At 34.7% G+C, this 11278-nt stretch overlaps 2 protein-coding genes across 3 annotated transcripts; one reads left to right on the top strand and one right to left on the bottom strand.

The window, feature by feature from the left end:
* The first annotated feature begins 851 nt into the window (after positions 1–851).
* Positions 852–7696, top strand: LOC105344542 (uncharacterized). Of its 2 annotated transcripts, XM_034443406.2 has the most exons (5): positions 852–1076; positions 3135–4406; positions 4870–4957; positions 5347–5562; positions 5763–7696. In XM_034443406.2, the coding sequence occupies exons 2-5, from the start codon at positions 3537–3539 to the stop codon at positions 6068–6070; spliced, it is 1482 nt and encodes a 493-aa protein (XP_034299297.2). In that variant the 5' UTR covers positions 852–1076; positions 3135–3536; the 3' UTR covers positions 6071–7696. The 2 variants fall into 2 exon arrangements, with proteins under 2 accessions (XP_034299297.2, XP_065935882.1); XM_066079810.1 differs by lacking the exon at positions 852–1076 and having other exon boundaries at positions 2858–4406.
* LOC105338114 (coactosin-like protein) lies at positions 7363–10375 on the bottom strand. The gene is made up of 4 exons (XM_034443411.2): positions 10189–10375; positions 8539–8621; positions 7811–7968; positions 7363–7712 (listed from the first exon to the last, which is right to left on the bottom strand). Exons 1-4 carry the CDS (start codon positions 10260–10262, stop codon positions 7605–7607), a joined length of 423 nt encoding a protein of 140 aa, XP_034299302.1. The 5' UTR covers positions 10263–10375; the 3' UTR covers positions 7363–7604.
* Positions 10376–11278: the final 903 nt, after the last annotated feature.

Here is an 11278-nt window from a genome sequence, read left to right as displayed (position 1 = left end):
ATTGATAAGTCAGACTAGAACACCGATCGGGATCGAGAGCCGGAGAACTGTCCGAGAGTGTTTCACCAACTTTGTGTCCGGAATTATCAAGAAGGAAAACAAACTTCTATGTATTATAACTGGAAATTTTATTTTAATGGCGGGTCCTTCGACAAACCGACATAAAAGAATGAAAGAAATGAAAATATCGGACAGAATACATTTCTCAGTCACGCCCATCATCCTAGAACCATTTTAACAAGAGCTTGGACTTTTGGTAGTTGGTGTCAAACAGCAATGTGACGCAGGCCTGTCTATTTCATAGTAGGCCACTCAGCCATTGCTCTTGAAATCAACATGATTTGTCTTGCTTTTGAGCTAAGACTACGCAGTTGGTGTATATTTCACTCGAAACCAGTGTCATTTTTAACTTGTTTTGACGCAAACATTGATAGTAATGTCCCACTGAAAGTCCAAGGCCTTGTTAAAACAGTTCAAATTCTGATTAGATAGGGTTTGGGTCAATGCAGAACCGATTTGTATCTAATTTGCCCGGTGGCCACTGGTAATCAATGACTAATATAATTTATGTACCAAGCTGAAACATCTCTACAGGATTCGGAACAAAATTGATTTAGTAAAACTGTCAATGTTCTGTGTATATTTTTATTTATCCTTTTCGCGAACAAAAAAGGTAAAGCGTGTTGAGTTCAATATGAGGACAGAATTGGACCTTGGGCCTCAACATTCTGGAAAATACCATCACTGGAAAATAAACTATTTGTACGTATTTAAATAGAGTCATACAATTTAATTTGATGAATTCCAACAAGCGTACATGTATTCTATTTTTCCTATTCAATCTAAAATCGTTTATTGCAAAATGAATGCATCGAATCTCCGGCCAGAACTGTTGGATAATAAGCTAATGAATTACTTCACAATGCTGTGAAAATATTTTGGTAGCATCGAAACTGTTAATAATAAAAACGCTCGTTCAGTTCTTTGAATTACTATTAAACGAGAGATCACCAGTCGTGACACAATGCACAATTCCAAGTTAATCATTTCGATTCTGATTATTTTAGACCTAATCGGTAAGTTTAACTAACCATTTTGTTTAAACAATAAAATGATTTCTTTGGTGATTCATGTGGGATATGAAGGTGGCGACATTGCCGAAAAATTACATAACCCGCATTAACTTGATATGTAAATTTTTTTCTGCAATGCTTGCTACCTTCAGTAACTGATTGAACCATCAAAGAAAGCAATTTACTGTTTATTCTACATCTTTCTTTTACTTTATTTCAACAAATTAATACATTGATTGTTAAAAGTAAGTTAAATTAACTAAATTGCTGTTAATGTATATCAATACGTTAGCTAAAAGAAACAGCCAAATCGTCACCTTTGAGAATTTGAAGTCCGTGATTTTTCATAGGTCACTGTAGGTTTGACAACTCAATAAAAGGAGCGTGTGGATTTCAGTTCTGTCAGTTTCTAAAGAGCTTTGAACTATTTAAGCTTCCGTTAGAAACAAAGGGAATCATGCTTAGTAGATGTAAATCTATTATTTTAAAAATCATCACCAGTCACGTAAAGTGAAGTGGTGCAATTTGTTTATACCTAAAAATGGCGACTCTCCATCTCGATGCGAATTTAACATTCTTCATTTTCGCAAGTCGCGTTTAAGAGTTTGTCTGGGGCAATATAAGAATATATTAGAAGTCAATTGCCTGAAAAATTCAATGTGGTACTAATTTTTTTTATATCCCCACATTTTTATCAATAAATAGAAAAAACCAAATTCTGGCTATTTGCAGCTTGTTTTTCAAACAATAAAATGCTTTCTTTGAAGATTCATCTTGGATATGAAGGTAGCGACCTTGCAGAAATAATATATAACCCGCGTTAGCGGGTTGTGTAATTTTTTCTGCAATGATTGCTACCTTCATAACCGATATGAATCATCAAAAAAAGCATTTTATTTTTTATATTAACATCTTGCTTTTAACTATAGTCTGTCTTAAGTAATTGCTTCTATCACGTTTTGATAATTTTTAATAAAAATACACATACCTGTGAAAGAAAGACGGTTGAAATCGATAAAAGGGAATATATCCAAAATATCTTCATTACACAATTATCATTTTTCAGTCATCGAAGTTCACAGGAATGAAAACAAATTTTCTTACGTAGATTTAAAATGGGAAATGTTTTAAATACATCATTTCTCCATCCGGAAGTACGCGGGAAACCTAGTGCAATTTTTCAACGTTATCATCCGGGCTTATTAATGGCTGATACAATGCAAAATCCCCATAGATTTTCTATTTTTGGCTGTGTATTGAAACCTGAAGCGGTATAGGGGGCGTTTCAAAACAGATAATCTGGACATTTTTCATATAAGTGGATGAAAGTAGTTTGAGCACAAAGGTATCTATGATTATCGAAATATCAAGCAAAAAGTGGTGGAAGCCGGGACAGAGTATAATTAATAATTCGATTAAAAAAAGTAAGTTAAATTCACTAAATTACTATAAATGTACATAAGTACGTTAGGTTAAAGAAACAGCCAAGTCTAACATCATCATGTTTATTTCGTGCAGTCCGTGATTTTTCTTAGGTCGCTGTAGGTTTCGACCAATCAATTTAAAGGGTGTGTCAATTTCAGTCCGGTCAGTTTCTTGTCAGTTGCAGCCGCTGTAGATTTTTACCAATCGATAAACGGAACGTGAAGATTTCAGTCTGGCTGTTTCTATAGAGCTGTGAATTATAAGTTTCCTTAAGAAATAGAGGGAATAATACTTGGTTTATGTAAATATTTGCTAATAAACGTATAAAATAGTCACGCAACAAATCAGTGTGTGTAACGGTCATTTATTAACAATCATCAACAAATATACAGAACATAATAATACCTCGAAATAAATTGGATGGGCTAAAACATAATTTAAACTAAGAGTACATATTGTCTAGTTGCTTCAAAAGGTTCGCTTCGCATGGCACCAAGTGACCCAGCCAATTATAATGTTGAATAAATAAAAACTAACCAATACTAAAACACAGCAAAAAAAATTGGTGCAATATTTATTCCCACAGAATTTTTGTGAAAAATAAGCTGTCCTTATTTCAAATAATCTTTTTTTCAGACTCCATGATACAGAAAGATATTGCAAATGTGGGAACTCGCTTTATCTTAGCTAGCGTCCGGTACAACTCTTTGACGGATGAAAAGTTTCGCATTTTACTTTACAACCATAATACAACAGAATCAGCTACGGTAAATGCGGACCACAGTCTTAAAACCTCAATCAGCGGAGACCAATGGACCATCGGACCAAAAGGATCAGAATATATAGATGTACCGATCGAATATGGAATGAATAAATCCTCTCAGCGAACTCAAAAAGGATTCGAACTTTTTTCAACGATTCCCTTAAAAGTTCGAATGGTTAACGCAGCACCATTGATGACGGATTTCAATCTAGTTTTTCCTTATGAAGAGCTCGGAAATCAGTACTACGTAATAACACCTTGTGGAAACCAGACGTATGTGTATAAACAAGTGCAGGTCGTGTCAGGCAATAATAACACAGATGTTGAGGTCGTCCTTGCTGGAAACCACACAACACCGCATACTGATATTTAACTCCCAAGTTTACTATGGCGGACAGACTATTCGGGTGGATCTAGACCAATACGGCGTTCTCCAGCTGGTGAGTTTCCGGGACCTGACCGGGACGATGATCACGGCCAGTCATCCGGTCTCCGTGTTTTCCGGTTGTGATTACGACAGTTCATCAGCCGCTTTGCAATCGCAAAATCCACCCGACGTTTTCCATCACACTGAACACGTCGTCGACATAGGCCGCCTAGGCAGACATTTTTATTTCTACAGTATGGAAGAGAGCGAAATTATTATCACTGCGTCACAAGACCACTCCTTAATAATGATAAATATTAATGGTGTTTGTGAAAACATCGAGCTTGAGGCGGGGGACACTATAATAGATACTGTACAGATGAACTTATTAATTACCATTGATTCCAATCACCCCCTTGTTGTGTCCACCGGAAGTGATGTCTCTACCTGCAGATACGAAACTCCTCGCGAACAGGCAATATCAAAAACCACTCTGTGTGTCGATTTCAATGGAATGGTCCGATATAATTTAATTGTAAGAAGTAACTGCACCAATGATTTCCTAGTTGATGGCCTTCCATTGGAAATTGGGCAGTACTTCTCTGAATGTTTCAGCTATAACAACGGTTCCGAGCTATGCTTCCTTCTGTCGCCCTTTTTCCACAGTCCCCTGGGCTGCTTTTTGATCGAAAACACATGCGGTGTTTTTAATGGTAGATTGATTTTTGAGTCTGGGAAGGAGGAAATTGTTGGAAACGATATGAATTTTATTGCCCCAGTAAGTTGGAACATTTCAAAAAGGTTAAAATGTAGAATGTTTTCTTCGAACCTAGTATACATGTACTTTATACATAATTTAAAAAAAGATATATCTATTTACACCATACATTCAAGTTCGAGACAAAACCTCCGCAGAGGCTCTTCAGATATTCTAGTATATGTACATCACATGGGTTGCCAGCTCTTAAAAAGTTTTGTTTTTGGCCCTTTTTTAAATTTGACTTAATAGGCATATTATGCGAATTCAAAATTTGTTGGAAATAAATTGTACCTTATACCTTTTAAGATACATTAGTAAGGCAGCTTTGCCACTAGTATAAAAAATCACACGATACAAGATACATGGTTCACAATTCTTCGCCATGTAAACAAGGCTCGTGCCCTGGTTTTGTTTACATAGGTTCAATATACCAGTAAAACATCATTAGTTATATGATTACTTGTGTTCATATTAACTGCAGACATGTGCCAGCATAGCTTTATCCAGCAACGAAAGTTGTATCGAGGACACAGCCTACGTTTGCAATGCTCCGGCGACAAAAAATAATAGTGAGTTCGTTATCTTGTTTCAAATTTGTACCTCACAAAATAAAGTTTTGAAAGTATTCTAACCACGTCATTTAAATAAACTCGTTTTTGGTTCTTTCCTTATCAAAAATTTTACAACACGTAATGTCCATTTTGGCCCCCTAACACTGTGTAAGCATTCGCTTCAGAACAGCATTTGGTCATTGCTAATATTAAGTAAGTAGTCTTTGTTTTGAATCAATACTTTATACTATATCGGATAGCATGGAGGAGCAATATTAAAGTATTCTCTAAATTATTTTTATTTGTATGAATTTGAGTTCTTTTCAAACAAAATATGCAATTGCCACGTGCAACATACGTATTGATTGTATGTATTGCAATGCACACTTTCGCCTTTCCGTTAACAGCTGCAAACAACTCAACCTTAAATACCATCTCAACCACAACATCAACTAGCGAAGCAACCACAACACCAACTAGCGAAGCAACCACAACATCAACTAGCGAAGCAACCACGACATCAACTAGCGAAGCAACCATGACATCAACTAGCGAAGCAACCACGACATCAACTAGCAAAGCAACCACGACATCAACTAGCAAAGCAACCACATCATTAACTAGTAATCAACCACATCAACAACATATGCTACCACTATAGATCCATCAAAGTTGAATTGAATTTGTTTATAATATAAAAGACAGATTTATAGTACGAATTAAAAAATTCCGGATAATCTTAGAGTTATCGAACATTGCTCGGGATCGGACAAATACATTGATTGGCATAAATTTACCTAATTTTTATTTTTTTTATTTTCAGGTGCGACTGGCGTAGGTGTGACTGGGTGTATGTGTGGCTGCACGAAGGCTGGTCCACAAAACATCACAAAGAAGCTCCTTGATGAAATCTACGAGAGGAAAAATGAACTGCAAGTGGACAAAACTACTTTATCTTCTATAAAACGGGGCAAGATCAGCGCCCCGGACCCCCGCCCGTCCGCCCGGGCTGTGGGAGGGACAGTAGGCGTAGTCTGTATGACGTGTGTGTTCGGTGGGATCGTTCTGTTTGACTTGCCGTTGTATATTAATCTTTTGAAATCTGCAGCAAAACTGATAAAACCAAACTAGTTTCAGTCCGTTGGTATTTTAAAAAGTTTTCCCAATGTGTTTAATTGAATGGTATTGCATATTTTATTTCTATATATAAACATCTAGGTGGTTTTTTATTGAGTTGTTTATTCAGATATACTCATGATTTACTGTTGATTACTGCTTTTATATAATATGTACTTTTAAGAGCATATACGATGAACAGGTTTTTAATAAGCACTTTGGTTTGATTCTCTGAATAGGACCCGTAAAGATAGCTACATTATTTTTATATCAGATGAGACATACATGTACATCAATTACATGAAGGTAAAACATCTTAAATCAATTTCTTAAAGGGACTTGGACACAATTAAAGATCAAGAGTTTTAGTTTTATTTTTTATGTATAAAATGGTTTACTGGTGAATTTTAAACGATTGACCAAAATATTGAATGTTAAAGTTAAGTTACAAGCGACATACAGACGTAATGTTATGTAAACAAAGCTCGAGTAGTTGTTTACAAAAAATGTAATGTCGAAAATTAGTACCATTTCTTAGACAGAATGACATGTAAAAAAACAATGTAAACTAACTCAATATCTTCATAAATTCTAGTATCAACAAAAGAAAGATACATTTGATTGAAACTTACAGCAATACAACACATATGTAAAAAATAGCAATATTCGAGCTTTGTTTACAAAACAAAGAATTGTGAACTCTGAATCTTGCTTATAACTTGATATTTGACTTTCAAATTTTAACATACATGTAGCATTAAAAACTTCTATATTTTTCAGTATAAACATTGAAAATGAAAAAATAAAATTTGAAATTTTTTTGTCAAATCGTGTCCAGGTCCCTTAAAGATAATGTTGAGTAAAGTTTATGTCATTGTATTGCGTTTAGCTAATTAAATGTATTTGATTCCCGATATATTGTAAACTAACCTTAGTTATGTTTAAGTTTAAAAATCAGTAACAATAAAGTACAAACTGACTGGGTCATGTCAGAAAATATGTTTTATTTGAGATGGAACACTATTTTAGGTAGGTACAGAGTACTCGTGCATCCGCATATTTTTATGAGAATGCACTTTTCCAAGAAGTGCTCATTAATTCGAATGAGGAAGTTATAGTTCAAAATCAATTTATCTCCGGCTTAATGCGTCAGGAAAAGAATATCACACACATTATGTTAAACTTTTACTATACTTTATGTGTGTTTAAGTGGTTTAATTCTATCTAAAATAGCGTTTTGATTTTGGAAGTTGAAGTTCAACATTCGTTTATTGTCTGTGTTTTTAAAAAATACACAACAAAGAAGGTACATATATAAAATATTATATTTTAGTTAAAAACAGAAAGATTGTCCTTACAATTTCTTGTTGTATGCATTGTGAATCTTTTTGATAAAACACATTTATACATATTAGAAGTATATATAACTATATAATCTATACATCCATTCTGTTGTCAAGTAAAAAAAGCCTTCTTTGAGTTGCGTTGTTTTGTAACTTGACAAAGCGGAACTTTCATTTAAATAAATTTGTTAGACACTAGGGGGCGCTTAGTTTCCGGTTCCGTAGTTCGCTCCACCTGCTTTGATGACAGCTTCACGGACTTTGTTTTCAGTAATATCTGAGACGTCATCGACGGAAACCTCGATCGCAAAAACCTGTGACGTAAAAAATAAGATAATGAGGAAATACTCCTAATCGATCTCACCTCCATATTCAACCTTTTAAAACGAAGTTTAAAGAAATTCCAACTTACTCTTAAGACATCTTTCACGAATGCCTTGTCGGTTGATACCCTAGCTTTTTGCAATGGTTTCACGTTTTTGCCTATCCAAGTGATTAAAGCGAATTTCGAACGTTTGCTCATTTCATCTCCCGTTATTAGCCTAACGTAGCCAAAGGCGCGCTCATCGTCTGTAAAAAAGGGGAAAGAAATCATAACATGTAGACATAGAAACATTGCGTCGAAGACAATAAAACTTCGTCTCCAAGCGCATAAAAGCGCCATTATGTATTATTTCAATCCCTCTTTACTCAATGTAGAGTGAATTATTTCCCTCTGTGCTTAGTAAAGTGTATATACATGTAAGTTATTAAAAAACCCCAATTGATTTGAATATATAGAACGTAACCTTTCATGATTGTGTAATTTTAAAAAAAGATACAAACACATGCAAGGGTTGCCTGAAAACTGATCATACACAAATGCATGACTGTGTCAGTTTAAATTTGGTTGAAAATCTAATGTCCTGGAACTACCTTCATATATACTAATCGATATTTATAAAGACATAGACATAGCAAATGTAATTGGGAAGGCTATATTTGGCATAATACATACATCCATAAAGAAAGTTATCGCAGAATATAAACCAAAAACAGTTCTAAATCTTACAAACCATTGCTAAAGCAGGAATATCTGAAATTCAGAAAGCATTTGTGTGTGTAACAACCAAAGTAAAACGACAGGAACAATTGATTTACCTTGAAACTTGGATTTGAATTCTTCATAATCTGTGCCCTGTGAGTCGAGTGTGATTTCCGTATCCGTATACTTCAGGACAAGCCTGCAATAAATTCAGTCGTTCCGGATTAGTTTTAGGACAGTTTTCCTTTTCATTTCTATAGATCTATGTCAAATACTTACCTGTAGGATAATACTTTGATCAAATTAACTGTTTTGATTATGCAGAACAAAAATTCATTCTTCAATGCCAATTTTTAATATTGTTACGCTACCAATAAAAATAAATAAAAGTATGCAATAAATGTATATTGTTTCACGTTCTACACATTCAGCATAAAAAAAAGCTGGAAGGACTGACGAAACATTGTTCCCCTTTTCTGGCTGTTGTGTGGTTTTTTTTTTACCACGTTGCTTATATTTCATGAAATAGTATTTCAAATGTGGTTTAGATTTATGTCTCAAGTACTTTTTTCCGTGAGAGACACCCATATCGATTTTTTATGCACAGCTGTCTACATATTTCCTTGCAAAATGTCACAGTAATCAAGTTATGTGCACATATAAACGAAGACCCCCCCCCCCCCCTTCCACTCCAAAGCACAATTATCATAGTATTTAAAATGCGGAAATGATATTAAAACAATATGATACAGCTAGAATCACTGTGATCTTTGTGATGTTAATCCTACAGTTTACGTAACGTTACAGTACCCTTAATCTTTAAAGTCCGCTTATGTCCCTGAAGTTATTGCGGATGAAGCGAATAAACTCCCCGGCTGACCGTAATAAGAGGGAGTATTTCCTGTCGCGCTCTCGTGGCATCCTAAACATTGTGATAAGTCAAGTGTGACAATTCTCCGGTGTATAACGGACAAGTGTTTGCCTGAGTGTGTATTGTACAGGAAGCAAGTTCAGCAATGTCTATATAAGGAGATATTTACCACAGACTGTTTTCTCATTTACTTGTTTCAAATACACCAATACATCAATATACTACATATACTTTTTTTTTTTTACTAAATCATGACTTTTTGTGAATTGCAAGATTCAAAAAAAGTTATCATAACTTTCTTTTCTTAACACCAAAGATGACCTTAAAAGGTAATATTTGAATTTCCGCGAACAGATGAAATCGTTTAAATGTTTGTGCAAACTAAATAAAATCTACGGATCAACCAAATTAGATCCATTTTCTTTATTCATTATCGTACCTTCATTTAAATCTGGAACTATTCTTCACTGAATTTTTAGTATATGTTTTGCTGACTAAGGGTTATAGTATTTTCAGCGTTATATCTTTCGGGAAAAAAATCCTTCCGCAAAGTTTTCCATGATAAGCTTCATTTTTTGTATTCATTCTTTAGATACGATGGTTTAGGTGGTTTAAGTTGTTAAAAGCAAACCTGATACAAATTTCTTGAACAATTATTTTTACTCTGAACCACTAATTACCAACAAGCAATGCTAACTGCTGATATTAATCCGTCGTTTGAAACCAAAAAGGAAAAAAAAATTAATACTCCAAGAGCATAGAAAAGTCAAACCTCAGTTAAATTATATATATTAGAATTTACTCAATTTTTTGACATATACGTGATTTACCACGCCCTAAGGTTATGCGACAGAAAATAACTTTATTGCTAAGGATAGCAACAAAAAACACTCACCAGTTGGTATCATTGTTGTCGTCTCGTACTTCTTCATACACGGGATGAATATCTTCTTTATTCACGACAACCATGTTGAGATTTTCTCTAGATGCGAGTGGAATGCGATCTACATGTAACTCAGGAACAAGAATTTAAGCTGAGAGGGGACCCTACTTCCGCTCGCACTTGTCACACATTGTGTATATGCGCAATGGTTAAGGACGTGTATTTGTGTCGTCACTGTCTGTTTTCCCTTACGCGTAAGCTTTTATTACTCCACTTAATGACCCCCCAATTTGTTGGGGGTGTCGTCTGACCAATTCAAAGTTGATCTGAAGGACAATATAAACATAATTATCACGGTACCCCACATAAAGTGACACATTAACGTTAGTGTGTTGTATAATAACTACCCCCCACCCCCTTTCCTGCTTCCCCTGTCTAAAATACCCTGTGGGAAATAACGATAACTTTTTTCAGCAACGAAAGACTTTACATCAATATACCACTTAAATGTATGCAATTAACCCTAATTTCTCTCCATTGGAGATAAGATCTGCAATGGCCACAGGTAAATTGTTCAGCTGGTCGGTAAGCAATAATGTATCGTTCTGTTTAAATCAGAAGAAGGAAGGTAGGTTAGAATGAATGTTTATTTATCATTCTTATATTTCCTTATCATAAAATTGATTGAAATTTGAATCAGATTGTAAATTGAATCTGCAGCGTTTGTTTTATATTCTCTTCTGCCAGTTGCCTCGCTAGTTCCTCATGTCCTTCCTGATATTCTTGACTTTGCCATATAAAGTACATATATATCGGAGAGACAGTTAAAAAGCATGGTCATATTTGTGCGTTCTGTTCCATATAAATGGACATTCCATTCATATCTCTATTAGTGTATCATGGGGAAAAAATTACATGTGTATGTTTATTATCAATTAAAATTGATTATATTCAGTGATTAATACGTTCACATACAATTCTTCCTTTTTAATTCTCCACATACGTATAATTAAGTCAACTTAAGATGGTTGACAGATATACTTGCATGTAAGGACGAAGGGATTAGGTCAAAAGCAGGACTTCAGGATGTGACTCAAGGTTT

The sequence above is a fragment of the Magallana gigas genome, chromosome 3 (assembly GCF_963853765.1).
Source record: "Magallana gigas chromosome 3, xbMagGiga1.1, whole genome shotgun sequence".
NCBI lineage: Eukaryota > Metazoa > Mollusca > Bivalvia > Ostreida > Ostreidae > Magallana > Magallana gigas.
Note: the sequence above shows the minus strand (reverse complement) of the source record. Positions and strands in the feature narration are given on the sequence as shown.